Source organism: Rhinatrema bivittatum, chromosome 4 (genome assembly GCF_901001135.1).
Source record: "Rhinatrema bivittatum chromosome 4, aRhiBiv1.1, whole genome shotgun sequence".
NCBI lineage: Eukaryota > Metazoa > Chordata > Amphibia > Gymnophiona > Rhinatrematidae > Rhinatrema > Rhinatrema bivittatum.
In genome coordinates, this window is record NC_042618.1 from 292,550,453 (window position 1) to 292,573,682 (window position 23,230).

General features: G+C 45.3%; 1 protein-coding gene across 1 annotated transcript in view; it reads left to right on the forward strand.

The window, feature by feature from the left end:
• RYR3 (ryanodine receptor 3) overlaps positions 1-23,230 on the forward strand; it is a 1,291,138-nt gene that overhangs the window by 147,607 nt on the left and 1,120,301 nt on the right. The window contains 4 exon segments of the mRNA XM_029600192.1: positions 5,732-5,806; positions 12,292-12,448; positions 12,940-13,104; positions 19,702-19,823. Coding sequence (XP_029456052.1) covers positions 5,732-5,806; positions 12,292-12,448; positions 12,940-13,104; positions 19,702-19,823 — 519 coding nt within the window.

The following is a 23,230-nucleotide window of genomic DNA, read 5'->3' on the forward strand; positions in this document are numbered from 1 at the left end:
AAGACAAAGCAATCCAAGCAGGAACTACATCCAAAGGCTCTCCAGTATCTCTAATAAACAACCCTCTAATGCCTGAGTCTAGCTTCTCCCAGGAATGACAAAGGAGCATCTGCTGTGCGGTATTCAATTATAGCTTTGTGCAATATTTAATGAGGATAACATTCAAAACTGCTTGCATGCACTCATATATGCATGGATATGGGTGCACATGAATTTACTACTGTATTTTATAACTGCATGTAAATGATATGCACGAGTTATAAACTATGAGTACATACATGTTCACACATGCTTACATTATATTCATTCCTTTGTTCTATCACCCATTTTTTAAAATGTAAATATCAAATAAAAATATTCATTTATCTGTTTCCTTCTAATATTCCACTTCAATAAACCTGCTCTCGCCTTTTACTGAACTCAATTTTCAAAGTCATTTAGACAAACCTCACAAGTTATCTGTGTAAATGGCAAGTTTCTGACTATTGAGCCATTTATCCATTGGGAGGTCCATATTCATTCACTGGATAACAAAGTTGGGCAGATAAATTTATCCAGCTAACTTTGGAGGGGTATTCAATAGTGCAGCCGTTCTATTGGATATAGCTGTCTATCTTAAAAGTTTGTCAGCTAACTTTAGAATAGCTGTTTTACCAGAATTGACTTATGTGGCTAACTCAACTCCTCCCAGTTATACCCCTGGAATACAACTAAGGCCTAGAGTCATCAAAATGTGATACATTTTGCATGAATAATGCCCATGATAAGGGCCAGACAGGTATTTTCTTATTTTGGGTTGAGAATGAAAGAAAGAGAGAGAGTGTGTGAAATAGACTCTTTATAAGGTGCTCATAATAGTCAACTATTTATACCACTATAGGAGGGAAAGCTAGTAACTCAAGGTGAGGTTTTGGTAGTGGTCTAAGGTTTTGGGGGCAGTTTTACATGCAGAGTGAGACGTACGAATAGCACAGTACACATCAGTAAAGATTTGATGTGATTTTGAGTGAGGAAAGTCACACAAAGATAAGATTTCTGTAATGTTCTCTCGCTCTAGCTTGATAGCACCTCGGTACTGTGCAGTTTATACGTCTCACTGTGCATGTAAAACTGCCCCCAAAACCTTAGACCACCACCAAAACCTCACCTGGAGTTACTAGCTTGCCCTCCTATAGTAGTATAAATAGTTGACTACTATGTGTATCACCCCAGATGTGCTTTCTCTCTCTATCTGTCTCCCCTCTCCCTCTCTCAAATTTGCATTTGTGAAACAATAAATATCATGGTTGATAACAGCCTAATGCATTTTGATGAATGACCCTGTTAGCCAGCTAGAATTTAACCAGAGAAGTGCTCAAATCTTCATTTAGCTAGATAATTTTTTAGTTCCATCTGGCTAAGTTAGAAGGATATACGTTGGGTGATGTTTATCCACCCTCTCAACAATATCGTAATATACACATATATATAAGAGAGGTTACAAAACTTTAATAACAATACTATATCCAAATCACATAAAATGTGTCATGTTACTCAACACTCATACATTCATACACATTCACTCATTAAAATCGAATTAACAGAAATGGGACAGGCACAAATAACCTTTTGTAGCACAATGTCACACATGTATCTATCTATATTCCCTGTGGCATTATACTCCACTTATAACCCTTAAAGTGACAATATATAGCTATCAATTAAAAGGCAATTTTTCTTGTGTAACAAAAAAGTTTGTTAATAGTTTGAGCCACAATAACTTCTATCAACAGCACACATTTTTTTCTGTTATGCAGCCCCAATTTGTTCATGTGCCCATATCACCCTTTCTCTTTGTTCTTTCTTCAATTTAAATCCCACCGATGTATATCTTCTTTCTCAGAAGTTAGGCCAGAAAATCGCCTTTTACTCTGGTAATACCCCTACAAGAGGCCCTTGTTTCTCCGTCACCAGCTTCATCAGGGGGAATATTTCACCATGTGAGGAAACAACCCATGACTGTAACTATACACCATCAGTACTAAAATCTAATAGTCATGACACAACGTACACACTCACTTCCCATGCTTACCGAATTCTTTCCACCAATTTGCTTATAACAGGCCCAACGCAATAACCCAAGGACTGAAAATCTTTAAACTCCTTCAAACTGCTTCACACAGCGCACCAAACAATACATCCGGGGTAGTTACCTACAATATAAAGACATATGGACTCAATATATGTCCAACAACAACTTGTAAACCTTATAATACCCCTTTATCTCCTAATATAAATGTAACTTTACCCTAATTATCGTCGCCATCATACCAACAGTACTCACAGTCACTTTCCAAAAGCCGTCCTCCAACTGCTTTCAAACTTCAATTAGAGGTGGGTTTCTTAGTGATGCCACGCTCTTCCAAAAATCTTTACTATCCATAAGGTGAAAATCGCTTGTATTTAAATGGTCCCTTCTGCCTCCGCCACCGTGGATTTCGGGCTAGAAGCTAGCCAGATAAAGGCTGAATATAGCTGGGTAAGCCATTTAGATGGGTAACTATTTTATTTATTTATTTATTTGATATTTTATTCTGCTTTTTGACACTTCAAAGCTGATTTCATTCAGGTACCGTGGGTATTTCGCTATCCCCAGAGAATTTACAGTCTAAGTTTGTACTTGAGGCAATGGAGGGTAAAGTGGCTTGGCCAAGGTCACAAGTCCATCTAAATAGCTTTTGAATATGGACCTCAATATTAAACAGGGCTGCTGCCAGTCTCTCCTATAGTCCTAAAGTCATGCAGAGCTTCTCACTCCCCTACCTCCCACCTGCCATCCCTTCTGAATCAAAGAATCCCTGCCGCAAGTGGGATATGAGCATATCCGCTCCCAGCACTCCTGTGTTGTTTGTGACAGAAGCAGTGCTGAAAGCATAAATTGCATAATTTTTGCTTCCTGTACTGCTTCTGTCACAAATTCGTATCTCACTCCAGGCAGGGATTTTTTGGATTTGGGAGGGTGAGGTGATATGCGGTGGGACTTTGGGATACGAGTGGGTGGGGTAATCCAGAGTCAGCACTATTTAATATTATTACTAGAACTGGGGAAATGGGGTGGGGTGGGGTGGGGCCCAACTGGCAGATCAGGAACATTTTAATGAAATTTAGAAGGGGATTAGGGAGTGGAGGGTGCACAGCCCGACAGGTATGTATGTATATGAAATTTGTGGGTGGGTGGGTGGGGGTGGCAGGAAGAGAATCTTTTTTTAATTTTTATAGTGCTAATTAACCAGATATCTTTGAAGCAAATTATCCAATCATACAAGACTGGATAACTAAAAACCCTAACTGGTTATATTCATTCATAGCAGTTTAGGCTTTTAAGTTATCCAGCTGAATACCCAGGATGAGTTATCTGGCTAACTCTAGCTTGATAAATTTCTGTTTGTGTTCTAAAATTTTGAAAAAGAAAGCCTTGATTCTTAGTTCTTGATGAGGAGATCAGAAGAACCAGTCAGTAAGAGTGCATTTAAATCACCCTTACATCATCAAGGTTTGACTCAAAAAAGAATCTGGACTTTTGACTTTGGGTATGAAAAAAATTGCCTGGAGAAACAAAGGAAGAACAATTAGAATGGCAAAAGGTTCAAATGGAAAAGTATATTGTACAATCTAAAGAGAGGGATGAAACTTTCTTTAGAAAGATAAGTGAAACGAGGAGGAATATAAAAGAAAATAGTGAGGTCCCTATTCAATTAATTGGCAAGTGGTCAAGATTTTGCCACACACCCTCCTCACCAGGATTCATAGAATAGGATGCAAGCCTGTCGGGTTGGTGTTTTCAATTCACATTGAGGTTGATTTCAAAATGAGCGTGCGTGCACCCATACACACATATGTTAGTGAGTGAGCAAGGATACGCTGGAATTTTTAATGGTGCAAATACTTGCCTGTGTATGTTTTAAAATGCACCAACCACATGGAAGTATGCTCCTAATTTTAAGAGGTTACTCAAGCACAATTAGTGCACGTGAGTCTTCCATAGGACCTTGTCGACTTTTATATGCATATGTCAGCGAATTTCAAAACATGCTTGTGCAAGCACATTCCCAGTTTTGCAATTAGTTCACCAGCTTGACCAGTTAATAGCGAGGTCTTTCAGACTTCTCTAATTCTTCATCCTACACCCTCCCCCAGTTGACACGGACCCCTCATCCTGTCCGATAAACCCTAAAACTCAAGATCTACAGACTTGCTTCTCATAAGGACCAGCAGTAAAGTTCTGCAGGTATCTACCATACATGCGCCATGGTTTTTGGTTTTAAAATTTGGAGTTACATAATTAAGTCATGGCCTGCCTTGGAATACCCATGCCCTGCCCAGTCCCTGTCCTTTTTCCGCCCCCTTATTCATTACATGCAAACGGGTACATACTCATGTATTTTGTGGCTTTTTAAATTCTGCATTACTTGCACACATTCCACATACGTGCATATGTGGGCATTTTTGCATGAGCAATGCTTTTAAAATCGGCCTGATAGATAATAACAAGTTAACATTTTTGGGAGTATGTTTAAGCTTGAAAAGACTGCTGTTATTCCATAAGTCAGACAAATGTCCTTAAATATACCTGTCAAATATAAAGACATAAAATGATCCAGTCCCAGTGTGTGATTCCATCATTGACGTTCACAGTTAGCATTTATTTGAATTGTAAATTATCCCCTACAGTAATTTTATTGATGTTTCTTGCTTTCTGTAATTATACATATACAGGGCAATTTTTAAACCCAATGCGGGACTTGCAGTCCTGCAGGTACATTGCATCTACAGGACTACAAGCTTATTTTGAAAAGGAAAACCAAAAAGGGGTTTCTATTTGAAAATGTGCCAGCCATGGGAATGCAGCTCAAATGTATGCATCAATATACACCTACTTTGAAGCAGGTACAAATATACCTGTCAAAGGTATGCATGAGGCATTGAAAATGAAAGTCTCATGCATACTCTCCAATTCCTGACCTCACCAAGCCTTTTCCCCACCTCTTTTCCAATACAGGTAAAATTATCGGCATTGTGACCAATACGGGTACTTATACTTGCATTGGGATGGGGAAGGCAGTGTTTGCAATTTTCAATGGACTTTTCCTGCAAGTAAACAGTTGTTTTTACCTGTGGAGAAAGCTTGGAAAATGTCCCTCTCTTGTATACTATAAAGTGGAACCAGTGACAATGCTGTACATTACCATGCAGGAGACCTAAGCTAAATTCATAAGCCTGGCTTTTGCTACTCAGGTGGGCTGGGGTTGAGGATGATGCAGATGCATCATTCATAACACCTGGAGAAGGAAATTTCATCTATCACACAATGGTGATACCTTGTATTAAAGCTTAAGATGCACATTTACTGAGTTCCTTCCAGAGAGTGTGCTTCTATATGTGGCCTCTGGTCAAGGACTGTTGCTTCAATGGCTTGGCTAGATGGAAGGTGAAGAGAGAGGGGAAAAAAGAGAAATCCTGAGTATTTTCAAATGAAAGCTTATGACATCAAAATCTAAGTAACTGCTGGAGAAATGTAACAAACACACACACACACACACACCCGCAATGCCAGACGGTGAAATTCTCGGACATGTCTAAGCAGGGTTAGAAGTCACAGTTGCAATCACAGAATCAAGGCCTTGAAAGAATCTTCTTATCCTGTGCAGCATTGATCTATATTGCTAAAAAGGTCTTTGATTTCTATCTTTAGGAAGGTTACCTATGAATCAGGAGGAGCTTGTGTACGTGCTCGGTCCTTGTGGAGAGTGGAGCCCCTTCGAATAAGGTAATAAAATATATTTATTTTCATTTTATTGTAACCTACCCTGGGGTGCGTAATAACAAAACAGGTAATCAAGTTGAAGAATATATATGAGTATTGGATATGGGCTGCATGTGCTAGGGCAGAGATAGCCAACTCTAGTCCTCGAAAGCCACAACAGGGCAGCTTTTCAGGATATATACAAGAATATGCATGAGATAGATTTGCATGCACATAAATGGATTTTACAATAACCCCCAATATTAGCAAGGAATATTCATTGAAAATAAAAATAAAGTAGCAGAAATATTCAAAGAAAACAAAACACAGTAGTAAAGAAACCAAAAAAGTAACAAGGAATAATAAAGAAACCAAAATGAGGAGCAGCAATACTCAAAGCAAGGAAATGGCACAAGGTATATAGTAAGGCAGCCAGTCTTGCCCAGTTAGTCATTTAAATATTTTTCCTAGTCTGGTTTTCATAATTTATTTATATTTTGCCTTGTGGTACTTCAAAGGGTATTACATACAGGTACTGTAGGTATTTCCCTATCCTTACAGGGCTTATAATCTAATTTTGTACCTGAGGTAATAGAGGGTAAAGTGACTTGCTCAAGGTCACAAGGAGCAACAGTGGGATTTGAACGCTGGTTGGTAGCCTACTGCTCTAACCACTAAGCTACTCCTCCACAGCTAATTGAACTTCAGAAAGCAGCTTTCTGTTGCATGCAGACTGGACAAGAGTCCACATATGCCCGGATGTCTTTGCACATATTAGGCCACCAATAGAACTGCTGAAGTAAGGCCACGGTCCTGGCACATCCTGGGTGGCCAGCGACGTGGGAGTCATGCGACCAAGACAAAACCTTGTTCTGGAGTCTTTTGGGAAGCTCGAAGTCAAAGCACATAAAAAAGAGAACCCAACGAGCCTGATGTGGGTTGAGGCATTGAGTCTGCTGGAGATGCTCCAGGTTTTTGTGGTCCATATAGTTGGCAATTCGGTGTTGGGCTCCTTCTAGCCACTGGCATCACTCTTCAAATGCAAGTTTGATCATTAAGAGTGTTGCGCTCGGGGGTGGACCCTTGTCCTGGGGCAGGGGTGCAATGGCTCCTGAAAGGGAACAGGAGGTAACTGCCCCAGGGGGCGGAGCACTGGAGGAGACAGAGGCTAGGAAGAGCTTCACCACTGGAAGCCCAAGGTCCCCCCCCCGGGAGGATCCTTTAGGGACCCGGGCCCCTTGGACTTAGGTGGGCCTTGCAGAGTCTCCTGGGAGAATGGAAGTCCGGCATGCCCACAGACACAGAAGGAGCACGGTTGGGTTCGAGCTGGAGCAGGGAGAACCAGAACAGAGTTGGTGATGACAAGGTGAGGAACAGAGCCAGAATCAGGAGACGAGGTCAGGCAGGCGAAAGGTCAATGTCCATAAGTCAGTCCGAGGAATGGTCAATGAAGCAAGGCCGGAGGTCAGACGAAGTCAGAGGCAAGCAGAGTTCTTGAGGCAGGCGGCAGTCAGGCAAGCAGGTATGGAGCAGGCTGAGGTCTTGAGGCAGGCGGCAGACAGGCAGGTAGGTCAGAAGCAGGCTGAGGTCTTGAGGCAGATGGCAGACAGACCGGCAGGTCAGGAACTAGCTGAGGTCGTAGACAGGCGGCAGGCAGGCCAGGAACTAGCTGAGGTCGTAGACAGGCAGCAGACAGGCAGGCAGGTCAGGAGCAAGCCGAGGTCAGTACCAGAAAGTCAGTCCGAGGGTACTACCTGGGAAGACAGATAGATGAACTCAGGAACGAGGATGCAGGAACAAGTCAGGAACAGAATTGGAACAGAAGGATCCTGGAAAGAGACTAGGAACAAGCAGGAACAAGCGCAGAGACAATCTAGCATACAAGCCGACCCGATTGCCAAGGCAAGGAAGTGGAGACAGGAACTTTCTTATATTGTTAGATCATTCAGGGCGCACTGCGGAACCAAGACTGGCCCTCAGCCCTTCAAGTGTCCGGGTGGTCTGCGCACACGTAGGAGCATGGCTAGCATGGTAGGAGATGCCGAACCTCGGCGTGAGACCTGGCATGCAGTGGAAGGTCCGGCGACCGCCGCCGCGGGATGCTGGGGCCTAGCTAGGCTAGCAACTACCGCGAGGGAGGTCATCCCGGGACCTGCTGAGGAACTATGCAGATGAGCGGTCCCATGCGTGGGATAGCTGCGGGCGGGGCGCATAACAAAGAGTTCCTTGTCGCCAATGGCATAGTTCCGCTCGGCTGAGGAAAACTTCTTGGAGAAGAAGGATCAGGGGTGCAAGGTTCCTGAGGAATCATACTGATTGATCACTGATCCTATTCCTTCGGGCAAGGTGTCCACTTCCACCACAAAAGGAAGTCTCTGATCCGGATGTCAGAGACACGGTTTCTGGAGAAAGGCCTCTTTGAGAGTTTGGAAAGCTACCACAGCTTCGGTGGGCCATTGCTTAGCGTTGGCTCCTTTGCGTGTTAGAGCTGTGAGAGGCATGGCCAATTTGGAATAGTTCTGGATGAAGCTGCGATAATAATTTTGAAGCCCAGGAATCTCTGAAGGGACTGCAAACCGCTGTGTTGTGGCTAGTCCTGAATACTCTTCAGTTTCGCTGGGCCCATACAGAAACTTTGGTTAGAGACTATGTAGCCTAGGAAAGGAAGGGCATCCTTTTCGAAAATGCATTTTTTCTGGTTAGCGTTCAGGTGATTCTCCCGCAGCCGTTGCAACATTTTGGTGATATCCTGGCTTGGAGAATATTTTTGCTCCTTGTAAGTGGTCAAACAGCTCGACTATGAGCGGTAACAGGTACCGGTCCTTCATGGTGATTGCATTCAGGTTATGATAATCAATACACAGATGAAGGGTACCATCCTTCTTGCCCACAAAGAAGAAGCCGTCCGCCACCGGCGAGGAAGACCATCGAATGAAGTCCTTTTGAGGATTTTCCTCTATGTATTCTGACATAGCATGGGTCTATGGTAGGGACAAGGGGTAGACCCATCCTTGGGGAGGTGCGGAACACGGTACCAGATTGATGGCACAGTCATACTCCCGATATGGGGGCAGCGTGTCTGCAGCCTTCTTGGAGAAGACATATGCAAACTGGGAGTATTGTGGAGGTAAGCCGTCAGGGACCAAAGTGGTGGGTAAGCATGGTAGAGCAGCGAGCTTCTTCAAGCAGGTCTTTTGGCAATCAGGGGCCCATTGGGTCAGCTGAAGTGAGGACTAGTCAAACTGGGGATTGTGTATCTGCAGCCAGGGAAGGCCGAGCACCACCAGATGGATGGCCTTCTGAATGACATAAAAGGTGAGACTTTCCAAGTGGTGCGGATTCGTGTGAAATTTCAGCAGAGTGGTGATGTGTGTGATCTTCCCTGGAAGAGGATCCCCATGAATGGAGGAGAGACTCAATGGTACTGGGCAAGAATGAGTAGGAATTAACAACTGCTCCACAAGATCTTGCATCAGAAAATTCCCACCGGCTCCGGAATCTACCAAGGCTAAGGTGAAAAAGTCATGACCTCCCACAGAGAGTGTTACTGGCAGCGTTAATGGGGGAACAGGTGACGTTAGACCTAGGATCAATCCCCTGGTGAGTCCTAGGCCCGAGATTTTACTGGATGGACAGGGCAGCAAGTGATTAGATGACCAGGTTCTCCACAGGATAGGCAGAGTCCAGCCTGTTGGCACCTCTGACATTCCTCAGGAGACAAGCAACCATGACCCAACTGCGTGGGTTCTTCCGTCTGTTTTTGAGGAGATGAAGGTAGACGTGAGGTGGGAAAAGAATGTTGGGAATCACTGATGGCAGCCCCATGCCTCCTAGGGCCCTGTAGCTCATGGGCTCTCTCCTGCAGGTGTCGGTTGATCCTGACTGTTAACTCAATAAGACCATCTAGTGAGGCTGGAAGTTCACGGGCCACCAACTCTTCCTTGATTCTGGGTGCTAGCCCATCCAAAAGATAGACCAGAGGCAGTCCTATCCCCAATGGAGTTTGGTAGCCAGTGTATGAAATTCAACTGTATAATTTTCCAGGGAACACCCGTTCTGATGGATACGCAGGAGTTCAGAACCGGAAGCCGCAAAAACCATCTGGGTCTTCGAAGACTGTCCGAAAAAGGTTCAGGAATTAGGGAAGATCCTGGAGAATGGGGTCTGAGTATTCCCACAGAGGGGAAGCCCAGGCTAAAGCCTTACCCTCAAGTAAGTATAGAATGAAGGTAGTCTTTGTAAACCTGTCTGGGAACAGTGCAGCCTGGAGGCAAAAATGCATGTTGCACTGGTTAGGGAATCCCTGACATTGCTGTGGATCCCTGGCATAACAAGGAGGAGCAGGGAGTGAAATGACTGAGCGCATGGGTGGCGCAGGCATCGGAAGACTCAGAGTGGATGGGGTTGCAGCTGCAGCTGCAGGTACCATGGGGTCAAGGCGGGCGCTGAGTTGCTCCATGGAGGCCACTAGTGTCTCCAGGACCCTTTTCTGTTCCATAATCTTCTGAGCTAGGCCTGGAATAACCTCCACTGGATCCATGGCTTTGCAATCTGTTCTGGTCGTGGACCCTTGGACTGAAGGGGAGTTGTCTCTACCTGTGGGGAGGAGGCCCACAAGTCCCCACAGTCGGCAAGCGAGGCTGGAGTGGAGCAGAGACCTCTATGGGCTTCACCACTACCAGCCCACGTTCTCCTTAGGTTAAGTCCTCGGGTACCGAGGCCGGCTGGACTTATGTGGGGTCTCTGTGGTTGATGTCCAGGCGAGGGTCGAGGAAAGCGGCGATACTCATGGTCGATGTCCAGGCAAAGGTCAAGGAAGGCAGTGATACATATGGTCGGTGTTCAGACAAAGGTCGAGGCAGGTTGTGATACTCATGGTCGGTGTCCAGGCAAAGGTCGAGGAAGGTGGCGATACTCATGGTTGGCGTCCAGAGAAAAGTCGAGGCCAGTGTCAATCCGAGAAACAGGATAAGACAGAAACTCAGGAAACCCTCAGAAAGCTTAGGAATTTCTGGAAGCTCAGGAAGCTTAGTAAAGCTAGGAGACTCATTGCCAAGGCACAGCCAGAGTGCAGGGACTATCCTTATATAGTCCCTGCCCAATGATGTCATCTGAGAGGGTCATGAGATTATCTGACAGTGGCCCTTTAATTCAAAAGAAAATGATGCATGCATGCCTAATGAGTCATTTGAATGCCAGAAGCTTCGGACGCACTGCAGGCTGCACTGAGCCAGCCTGAAGCGTCCCACCGCGCCACTGGCTGGAGGAGGGGCAGGCAGATCGCGAGGCGACAATGGCGAGTTCTGGTGGCAGTGGCGGCGCTCAGAACCCCCATCAGCCATGCCACAGCAAGGACAATCAGGATAGGATGCAGCGACGGGCCCCGGATGTGACCAGGAAGCCCAGAATCCCTTTGGCCGCACCACAGCAAAGTTAAGCAGGAACAGACGTCGACCAGGAAGGGCGACCCGTTCAACACTGGCTGAAGATGCTTTTGCTTTGAGCTTTAGAAAATGGAAGTCACTGTCAAGCAATGCAATGCCAGCTAGGTATGTTAGTTAAAAAAAAATGCTTTAACTTGATTGCTTCTGCTTCCAGGTTGATACTTTCCTCTTGCTAACCTGACTCCAGGAAGTTAGGGTCCAGTGTGACCCTAAGCTGCAAGCATGGTGCTAGAAGACAGTTGCCTTCAGAAGAAAACCTCTTGCACTTTTGCTTGCATTATAGACTTTAATGGGAAACAGTTACATATGCAAACATAAATTTGTGTTGATTTTGGGGCACTGGCCATTCATATTGCTTTCCCAAAATTCATAACAAAAATGCCTGATTGATTAGCATGTTATTTGTTTTTCACAAATGCACATCTCTGGAGTGTACTCCATTTCTAAGGATGGTGACAACCTCCTTAAGAGGATTTCTGAGTTCCTGCCATCTGAAGGAGAATAATCAAAGAAGCATTCTTTCTAGAAACCCATAAAGCTTCTGACATAACTGAGATGGACTGTACCTTGAAACTCTCATCATATTCAGGAGGGCTAAAACAGATTCCATGTTGTATCCATGGGAAAATCTGGATTGTCTGGGGTGGTGAGCCAGGACTATAAATCCACCCACCTAAAAATAAACAAATAAATAAATACTGAATTGTATATCTTATTTATTGTAAACCAATGTGATGTATCCTATGAACATCGGTATATAAAAACAAACAAATAAATACATATATACTAATTTGGCTAATTGAGGCAGATTGCTGTCACTGTGACTGGTGTTCAGCGGATGATGATTCCTTTATAATGTAGATAAACATTTTTTTTTGGCGGAGGAGATGGGAAATTTGCAAGCAGTTATTTTCTTAAGAGTATCCATGACTTGCTTTCTAAACATTTCTAAACTTCTATCTTCGGTGATATAATGACAGTGCCACAGTATAATATGGGTGCTCAAGATGAGGTTTCCAGTGTTGGCATTGATTTTCCTATCTCCCTTTTGTACTTCTTGTGCAGTTGGAGTGGAAGTCACATAAGATGGGGACAACCTTTCCGCCTTCGACACATCACAACAGGACAGTACTTAGTGCTGGCTGAAGACCAGGGTCTCATACTACAGGACAGAGCCAAGTCAGACACCACATGCTCTGCATTTTGTTTCAGAGCATCCAAGGTAATGATGCAGGAAGTCCCTTGCCATTGATTTTGCAAAATGAAGCTTCCACTCTCTGAATAGTTAGTTTTCTTCAGCATATGTAATTAGCTTTGAAGTAGTAAAAGGTGGAATATAAATAAATAAAATACAGCTTGAAGTCAAAGATCAAAACCAGTGGGACCGAGTTCCATTTTGGGGGTAATTTTCAAAATAGCCTGCATAGCTACACAGTTCATTCATATTTCTATCTGAAGATTTTGTTCCATAAAAGTACCTATGAAATCGCTTATGTGTGTACTTTTATGCACATAATCCCAGTGCAGTATTTACATGCATAAAACAGGGGGTCTATATGCATAAATCTTTTTGAAAATTATTCCAAAATAGCCTACCAGATACAGCTGCATTATTGTTACAGCAACTGCTTTGTGATTCTTGGCTAGATGCCAACAAGTGTTTTCCATTCATTTTAGGGAGATTACATAAATACATGTAATTTTTAATTAAAGGAAAAACTGGACTCTGCTCCCAAGCGCGACATTGATGGCATGGGACCTGCTGAGATTAAATATGGTGATTCCATCTGCTTCATCCAGCACCTGGCCAGTGGACTCTGGTTGACTTATAAGGCTCAAGATGCAAAAACATCCCGCTTAGGACCTTTGAAAAGAAGGGTAAGAATTTCATGATTTGTATGTGTTGTTTTATTTTGCAGCTTCAAAAGTATCTAAACTTTGGAAGAGTCCATGCTTAAAGTGGGACCCATTGTTTATACATATTGACTTCATCCCCTATGATACCACTTTAAGCAGAAACCCGTTGTTTATGATTATTGACCTCATCAGCTTTTTATATTGTATTAAATTGCCCATCCAATATACAGGTAAACATGCACCTATGTCCTGTACACCTGAACGTTTATCTGAACTGAGCGGAGCATTCCTGGAGCAATTATTCCACATACTTAAGCATTGTCAAAAGTAAGCATGTAAATTTCGGTGAAAATTGCCTGCATATCAGTTATCAGGTGTAATTGCATGCAGGTAGATTTAATGGGATAATTTTCAAAGTTTTCTTCAAAATTGATGTAACATACACATATTTGCAGATTTTCTTGTGCAGACTGTTATGAAATTACCCCCTTTGGGGGGTAATTTAGAATGCCATTTCCTCAAATAAAATAGTGCTATACCTACAGAACTGGATTTTTAAAATACTGCCCTCCTCCTATGAGGATACATTTTCTGAGGTCCATATTCAAAAGCCATTTAGACGGATGACCTAATATTAATCTATTTAATAGGGATGTGAATCGTTTTTTGACGATTTAAAATATCGTCCGATATATTTTAAATCGTCAAAAATCGTTAGAGGCGCGATACAATAGGAATTCCCCCGATTTATCGTCAGAAATCGTAAATTGGGGGAAGGGGGAGGGGAAGGGGGAGGGCGGGAAAACCGGCACACTAAAACAACCCTAAAACCCACCCCGACCCTTTAAAATAAATCCCCCACCCTCCCGAACCCCCCCCAAAATGTCTTAAATTACCTGGGGTCCAGTGGGGGGGTCCCGGTGTGATCTTCCACTCTCGGGCCACGGGTGTGTGTCCTCCGACGTCACGAGTGCAGGAGATCGCTCCCGGACCCCCCGCTGGACCCCCAGGGACTTTTGGCCAGCTTGAGGGGGCCTCCTGACCCCCACAAGACTTGCTAAAAGTCCAGCGGGGGTCCGGGAGCGACCTCCTGCACTCGAATCGTATTGCCGTATTGCAAAATGGCGCCGGGCGTATGGCCGTATTGCCGGCGCCATTTTGCAATACGGCAATATGATTCGAGTGCAGGAGGTCGCTCCGCCCACCCCGACTACCACTCAGGGTGAAGAACCCATGCAGTTGGGCCGGGGTCCCCTCTCTTTGGAGGAACGGAAGCGGCGTCGCTTCCAGGGCTTGTGTCTCTATTGTGGTGGTAAGGGGCACTTTCTGGCCCCGCTGTACCGAGCGCCCGGGAAACGCCCGAACCTAGAGTCTAGCGGGTAGTTGACTCTAGGCAACACCTCCTCGAACTCCCCATGTACTATTCCGGTACGACTGTGCCTCCCGGAGGGGGCCTTCGATGCTTTAGCCCTGCTCGACTCTGGGGCCGGGGGGAATTTTATTCTCCGAGACCTTGTACAGCAACTTCAGTTGGAGACCCAGCCCCAGGAGCCACCCGTACAGGTATCTTCCATCCAGGGGACCCCGCTTCCCGGGTCTATCTCCACTCAGACTCGTTCTCTTAAGCTTCAGGTCGGGGCCCTTCATACTGAGCAGATCTCCTTCCTCATCCTGGAGAAGTCCATTCACCCTGTTATTTTGGGGTTACCGTGGCTAAGAAAACATTCTCCGGTGATAGACTGGAACTCGCTCCAGATCACTTCATGGGGGACAACATGCTTCCGTCAGTGTCTCCCTGCCTGCGTACGACCCACGCTTCCACTTCTAACAGCGCCTCTAGCCATACCTCCGCAGTACCACGCCTTCCGGGACGTCTTCTCCAAGGAGAAGGCCGAGTTGCTTCCCGAGCATCGGCCCTTCGATTGCGCAATTAACCTGTTGCCGGGTACCACACCACCTCGCGGACGAGTGTTCCCATTATCCCTGCCTGAGACCCAGGCCATGTCCACATATATCAAGGAAAACCTGGAGCGGGGCTTCATCAGACCCTCGAATTCCCCGGCTGGGGCCGGATTCTTCTTCGTGGGGAAAAAGGATGGGTCTCTTCGGCCCTGTATCGACTACCGGGGCTTGAACCGCATTACCCGGCGTGATCGCTACCCGTTGCCCTTGATTCCCGAACTCCTGGATCGCCTTCAAGGGGCCAAAGTATTTACCAAGCTGGACCTCAGGGGGGCCTATAATCTCGTAAGAATCCGTCCGGGGGATGAGTGGAAGACCGCCTTCAATACCAGGGATGGCCATTATGAGTACCTCGTCATGCCCCTGCTGTGTTCCAGAATTTCATGAATGAGGTACTTCGTGACATGCTACATACCTCTGTTATAGTGTACCTCGACGATGTACTAATATTCTCCTGGGACCTTGAGTCACACCGTCAACACGTCTGCCAAGTACTCCAGAAGCTGAGGGAGAATAGGCTTTACGCCAAATTAGAGAAGTGCCAATTCGAGCAGGAGTCTTTACCCTTTTTGGGGTACATCGTTTCCTCCACAGGCTTCCATATGGACCCCGACAAGGTTGCCGCCATTAAGAACTGGCCGCAACCACGGGGAGTTAAGGCGCTTCAGCGTTTCCTGGGCTTCGCCAATTTCTATCGCCAATTCATCCCACACTACTCCAGTCTGGTAGCCCCTTTGACGGCCCTTACCCGGAGGGGTGCCGATGCCAAGAAATGGCCACCCATGGCCGTACAAGCCTTTCAGGTTCTCAAGGAGGCCTTTCTACAAGACACCTGCCTCCGCCATCCCGACCCTCAGGGCCAATTCATCGTAGAGGTCAACGCTTCCGACGTGGCAGTAGGGGCTGTGCTAGCCCAACTTTCCAAGAAGGGCCAATCCCGGCCCTGCTCATATTTCTCCCGGAAGTTCTCCCCCCGCCGAGAAGAATTACGGGATCGGGGACAAAGAATTACTCGCCATCAAATTGGCCTTCGAAGAATGGCGCCAATGGCTGGAGGGAGCACAGCATCCTATAATAGTCTACACTGATCACAAAAATCTGGAGTATCTGTGCCGTGCCCAGCGTCTCAATCCCCGGCAGGCGCGCTGGTCCCTCTTCTTTAGCCGGTTTAATTTCACGCTCCACTACAGGCCAGCAGCCAAGAACGTCAGGGCAGATGCCCTCTCCCGTAACACCGAGACGGACGACACCATTGAACCTCCCCAATACATCTTAGATCCAGCCAAGGTTCTCGTGGCCGCGTCTGAAGTGGCACCCGCAGGGAATACGGTGGTTCCAGCTCGCTCGAGGAGGAGGGTGCTCGCATGGGCCCACAATTCGTTAACCGCCGGTCATCCAGGGATGGCTCGGACTCTAGAGCTCTTAACCGAATTCTACTGGTGGCCACGGGTCAAGGAGGATGTTCAACTCTACGTCCGGTCTTGCGCCACGTGCGCCCGACAGAAACCGCTGCCAGGCCGCCCCTGGGGCCTTCTCCAGCCGCTTCCGATTCCCATGGAACCATGGACCCACGTATCCATGGATTCTATAGTGGAATTACCTCCGTCGGAAGGAAAGACCGTGGTCTGGGTTACCGTTGACCGCTTCTCAAAGATGGCACACTTTGTACCCCTTGCAAAACTACCCACAGCTCCCGAACTGGCCGATTTATTCATCCAACATATATTTCGACTCCATGGTTTGCCTCTGCAAATTACGTCGGACAGGGGTCCTCAATTCATGGCAAAATACTGGAGGGCTCTTTGCAAGAAGTTTGGTGTACAATTGAACTTGACCACCGCCTTTCACCCCCAGAGCAATGGCCAGGTCGAACGCACCAACCGAACTCTGAAGACCTTCCTCCGAGCCTTCGTCAGTGACTTGCAAGATAACTGGGTCGCCCTCTTACCCTGGGCGGAGTTTTCGTACAACCGCCACAAACACTCCGCTACTCTCCAGTCCCCGTTCCAGATGGTGTATGGGAGGACTCCCAAACCTCCTCTGCCGTTGCCTTTGTCAGTCTCATCTCCGGCAGCGCAACTTATGGCTAACCAGCTACATCGCCTCTGGTGCTTCACGCAGGAGAAACTTCGGCAGGCGGCCGCTCGATCCAAGGAATATGCAGATAGAACCCGGCGACCTGCTCCAGTCTTCCTACCAGGGACCAAGGTATGGCTAAGTACCAAAAACATTCGGCTGCGCACACCTTCCATGAAGCTAGCACCCCGCTATATTGGTCCCTTCATCGTGGCCGAACGTATTGGGGCGGTGTCCTACAGGTTACGTTTACCCGCCACTCTTAAGATACATGATGTCTTCCACGTTTCCTTGCTCAAACCGGTGGTCCTTTCCCGATTCCAGGCTCGACCTCCGGAACCCAGTGCCACCGCTGCTGACCCTGAGGACACGTATACGGTAAAGGAGGTCCTGGACGTTCGGGTCCGCCGCCGTCGCTGGGAATACCTGCTCTCCTGGGAGGGTTACGGGCCCGAGGAGAACTCCTGGGAACCCGCCTCACATATCCTGGATAAGGACCTCCTCCGCCAGTTCCATCTGGGTCACCCAGATAGGCCGAGACCCCCGGGGAGGGGGCGCAGGAGAGGGGGTACTGTTGCGATCCTGGGTCGGCCCCGGGACAGCCACTTACCGCCAACTCGGTCCCAGCCCTCCTCGAGCTGCGTTCGGGCCGTGCAGGCCCCAGGCACGGCGCTTCCACGCCGAGGTAGCAGCCGGCGTCCTCCCGCGGCTGGCCCCGCCCCCTAGCCGCGCTTCTGATCTCTGGCTTGACCCGGCTCTGTCCCCGACTCCGCTTCTGGAATTCCCCTTTGGCTTCGGTACGACTTCTGACCTCTGGCTTGACCCGGCTCCATCCTCGATTCTGAATTATTTCCTTCCTGGACTCCGTCTCGGATCTTCACCGCTCCACTGGCCCGAAGATTCTCCTAAGTCCCAGCGGCTGGGTCCCTACAGGCTCCTCCTGGGGGGGCTCCGGCTTCCAGGGTGAATCTCCAAAAGTCCCAGCGGCCGGGCTCCTACAAGCTCCTCTCGGGGGAGCGCCGGTCTCCAGGGTGAAGAGATCTCTACTCTATGGCCCAACGCTGTCCAGCCTCCGTATCATCCTCGAGTCCTTGGTCGCATAGGACTCCATCCAGTTCCGGCATTCAAGCCTACCCCGGTCCATCGAGCCGCCTCCCGGTTGGGACCTGTAGCTGAGGTCCTCCGCAGCTTCCATCTTTCGTCCTGACTGGCCCAAGAGTCCATAAGTCCTAACACTGAAAACCAGAAAAAAAGAATTTTAAAACACAGTAACAGGGTGTGTCAATATCAAAGCTAGAGCCCACCTCATTTTTAACTTCTCCCAGTATCTCATCCTTTTTCAGTCTTTTTTTAATCTTAACAATTTTTCTTCAGCCTACAGAGCTTCACAACCACTCTCTCCCATAGCTCACAGACAAGTGAACTAAAATGTTCAGTTTCTTTTCTTTCAGTGTGAAAATAAAGAGGAAGTCACTGTTAATCCATGCAGATGCCAGCTAGGATAGGCTGGTTAAAATATGCTTTACTTTGATTGGTCTTGCTTCCTGGCTTCTTTCCTGTCCCTTCCCACCCTAGCTCCAGTCAGTCTAGTATAAAGTAACATCACTGGCTGTCAGCCACCATCTGGAGGAAAGAAAACCCTGCAGTTTTGATTATCTTATAGACTTTAATGGGAAATGAAAACAAATGCAATTGAAAATTTTTATTTGATTTTTGGGGCAATTGTCATTTGTTATAGTTTTCAATGAGGAATACACAAGATCTGGCAATAAACTGCGATGTCCAAACAATTTCAAGCTGTTCAGAAGTTTAACGGCTTCATGAGAACATCAGTGATACATTTACAACTGAATTAATGGTCCCCAAAATGGACTGTGTTTCATAAGCTGCATCAGTGTAACCGTCATCAGGAGGGACCAAACCTTGATAGCACTAATAAATGGGTGTGCTAACATAGTTTACGAAACACAACCTGTGTCGGGGGATCGTGAATTCAATTGTAAACATATCACTGATATCTAGATGAGCCATTCAACTTTTGAACAGCTTGGAATTGTTTGGACATTGCAATTTATTGCCAAATATTCTTGAGTATTCCTGTTTGGATTGGTGGTTTGGCTTTCTGCCTCCATATCTATGCCAACATTAATCTGCCTGATTCAGTTTGGATAACTTATTCATTTAAAAACAAAAGTAATGCACACATCCCTAGAAATCACAACTCTGTACAGTTTTTCTTCTCTTTCTGTGATCCTCTTAACCCAGCTACAGCTTGGGTGGGGTTCCATTCATCCCAGAACATTTCCATCGAAAGTCTCACTGCAGTATATTTTTCTTCTTTCCATTTTACTTATTTTCTTTCAATTTTTTTTGCATACTTTTCCTGGGGCATAGTTGTTGCGTTCTGAACCTTTTTGCCTTATGATCTAGTTGTGGTCTATGTAGACCTTGTCACACTTTCCTGAAAGTAGATGAATGAATGAACGAACAAGAGAAGGCAGGTATATGATTAGTAAGTGAAAGCATGCTTCACTATTAGGGATACATTGGGCTCCATTACCTCTGTCATTTACTTTATAGGTGATCCTGCACCAGGAAGGTCACATGGATGATGGATTGATAATACAGCGGTGTCAGCATGAAGAGTCCCAGGCTGCACGGATCATTCGCAATACCACAGGATTATTCAGCCAGTTCATCAGGTGTGTGACTGACACAGGCTTAGCTCTTCAGTTAGTTACAAAGCATATAAATATATGGAGATGGACAAGGACCATGCAGAATACAAAGTGTAAAGACTATTTTTTACTGCTGTTACCTGATAAAAAGACTTGGAAATTATAGTGGAATCCATGCTAGGTATGAATATACAAAGCCAGACAGCAGGTACAGAGTCTATATGAGTACTTTTGTGTATTAAGCAAGGTGGAATCAACGGAAAAAGAGCTTATTTTGCCCTGCTTTGGCCCATCTATTATATAGGAGAACAGGTGAGTCCTATCCTTCAGGAACTACAAATGGTACAGGAAAAATCTACTGAATGAATTAAAATAGTAGCAATGTAGGACTATTTTTAAGTGATCTGTTTATGCCTAGAACCACTGAAAGAATAAAAAACTGATTCTCTAAAATCAGTTTTCAAAAATGCACTGAGCACCTGATTTAACTAAATTTAGCCAGCTAGATTGAGGCTGATGATTGGCTTCAATCTAGCTGGCTAAAACCCAATTGGCCTAATTGGCCTAATTTAGTGAACTAGTGCTCAAAATCTATGCTAGTGGGCTAAGTTCTTTCAAAAAAGCATCTCCTCTCACCTGCTAATCTTTAAAAAATATCTATTCCACACTAGCAAAGCCCAGAGATCTCCCCTCTTCTAATTGACATAAAAACCCCAAAAGCCCTATGATCCTTTCCCTCTCATCTGCTCTGCCTTCATATAACACCCCCTCCAAGAGCCCCCACAATCCTCTCCCTCCTACCCAAGCTAATCCTCTTAAAAGCTCCTCGAGCTGCAGGAGGCTTACCTCCTACTGTCACAGCATCCAATGTTGCTCTGACAAAGCCTAGTATCAGAATAATGCTGGATGCTAAGTCTGTCAGAGGTAAGCCTTTGTCCTCTTGCTGGCAAAGTTTAAGGAAGTTTTTGGAACTTCTCAAGGGTAGGAGATGGATTTGGGAGGCTTTTAAAATTTAGAATGAGTGGATAAGAAGGAGGGGATTGCAAGGCTCTTGGGGGAAGTGAGGTGTTAAGTGAATATTGGGCGACAGAGTGAGAGGATCATGTGAAGATTAGGTAGGAGAAAGACTGAGGGCTGTGTTGGAGATTTTTAACATTGGGGGATGGGAAAAGATCTGCTGGAGAATTTTTAAAATTCAGCATCCAATGGGTAGTAGTGGCACTGAGCAGAGGCATAGCCACAAATTAAAGCCAACTATCCTTGTACCTAGGTTTGGCCATCTAAAGGAGTCATTTACTTAACTATGGGGGTCATTCATCAAATCGCATTAGGGCGTTATTGCGGGCATTATAGCCCTAACGATCCCGCGATAATGCCATAACACATGCAATAAATATCACATTGCAAAATGTGTATTTGATAAATGTATTCAAGTGGGAGGAGTTTTGAAATGAGGGCTGTTTAACGTTTCATGTGATAATGTAAGGCACACTATTACAGGATTAAATGCCGGAAATAGCTACATCTTTTTTCTGAGCGTAATGCCTACGATAGCTGAACGTTATGGCCAAAACAGGATTTATCACAAATCCCATTCCAAGAGGGAGAAAGGGAGAGAGAAAGAGCGCCTCTGTGGAGGCCCACTGATTTTTGAACTCTTAATACCACTTGCCAATGTTTATGCATTATCCTATTTTCCTCTGTTGGATCCTTCTTCCAATTTTTGAATGAAGATCTTTTGGCTAAAATAGCTTCTTTCACCTCCCCTTTTAACCATGCCGGTAATCGTTTTGCCTTCTTTCCACTTTTCTTAATGTGTGGAATACATCTGGACAGTGCTTCTAGAATGGTATTTTTTAACAATGACCACGCCTCTTGCATACCTTTTACTTTTGTAGCTGCTCCTTTCAGGTTTTTTTCTAACAATTTTTCTCATTTTATCAAAGTTTCCCTTTTGAAAGTTTAGCACAAGATCCGTGGATTTGCTTACTGTCCCCCTTCTAGTCTTTAATTCAAATTTGATCATATTATGATCACTATTGCCAAGCGGCCCCACCACCGTTACCTCTCTCACCAAATCCTGTGCTCCACTGAGAATTAGATCTAAAATTGTTCCCTCTCTCGGTTCCTGAACCAATTGCTCCATAAAGCTATCATTTATTCTATCCAGGAACGTTATCTCTCTACGTGTCCCGATGATACATTTACCCAGTCAATATTGGGGTAATTGAAGTCTCCCATTATTACCACACTACCAATTTGATTAGCTTCCCTAATTTCTCTTAGCATTTCACTGTGAGTCTCACCATCTTGACCAGGTGGACGGTAGTATACTCCTATCACTATAGTCTTCCCCGACACACATGGGATTTCTACCCATAAATACAGTCTAACTTCAGTTAGTCAGCCAGAGTGACTTAGTGCTCTCTTGATTAACAAATGTTGGTACCTAATCATACAAAATCACACTACCTCAACACCTTTCCAAGGTGAGTAACTGAACTGAACTTTTCAACCTTTTTACTTAGGTATGCACTGCTCCTGACTTATTTCTAGCTTCTGTCTACTTTTTTTTTTTTTAATACAAACACTCAGTTCTGCTTACTAGCTGCCTTACAGATTTTTAAAACTAAACACACTAACTACTGCTTACTAGCTGTCTTACTGTGACTATTTAAAAATACAGTCTAACTTATTTATTCGCTGCCTTACTAACTATTAAAAGCACAAACACACAAACACACTAAATAATATTCCCAAATAGTTAACTTTGCCCCAATACTTTTAAAAAAGACAATGTCTCAAGCAAAAACTTACTGCTTTCTTTCAGCCACCAGCAAGGTGATCCTCTCCTCTCAGTGCTCCCACTGGAAGGTCTGATCCTCTCCTCTCAGTGCTCCCACCGTTTCCTCTCTCACGAAATCCTGCATTCCACTAAGAATTAAATCTAAAATAGCAACCTCTCTTGTTGGTTCCTGAACCAATTGCTCCATAAGCAGTCATTTATTACATCCAGGAAAAAGTATTTCCCTTCTGTCACATGTTACATGTAAACTGATATGATGTTTCGACGAATACCAGTCTAAAAAAAAACTTTAAATAAATAAATAAATGTCTCTAGCAAGTCCTGATGTTACATTTACCCAGTCAATATTGGGGTAATTGAAATCTCCCATTATTATTGCACTGCGAAATTGGTTAGCTTCCCTGATTTATCTTACCATTTCACCTTCTGTCTGTGACCATTTTGTCCAGGTGGACGGTAGTATACTCCTATCACTATACTCTTACCCAACACATATGGGATTTCTATCCATATAGATTCTACTGAGCATTTAGTCTCTTGTATGATCTTTATCCTGTTGGACTTTATACCCTCCTGGACATAAAGTGCCACACCCCCACCAAGTTGATCCTCCCTATCATTGTGA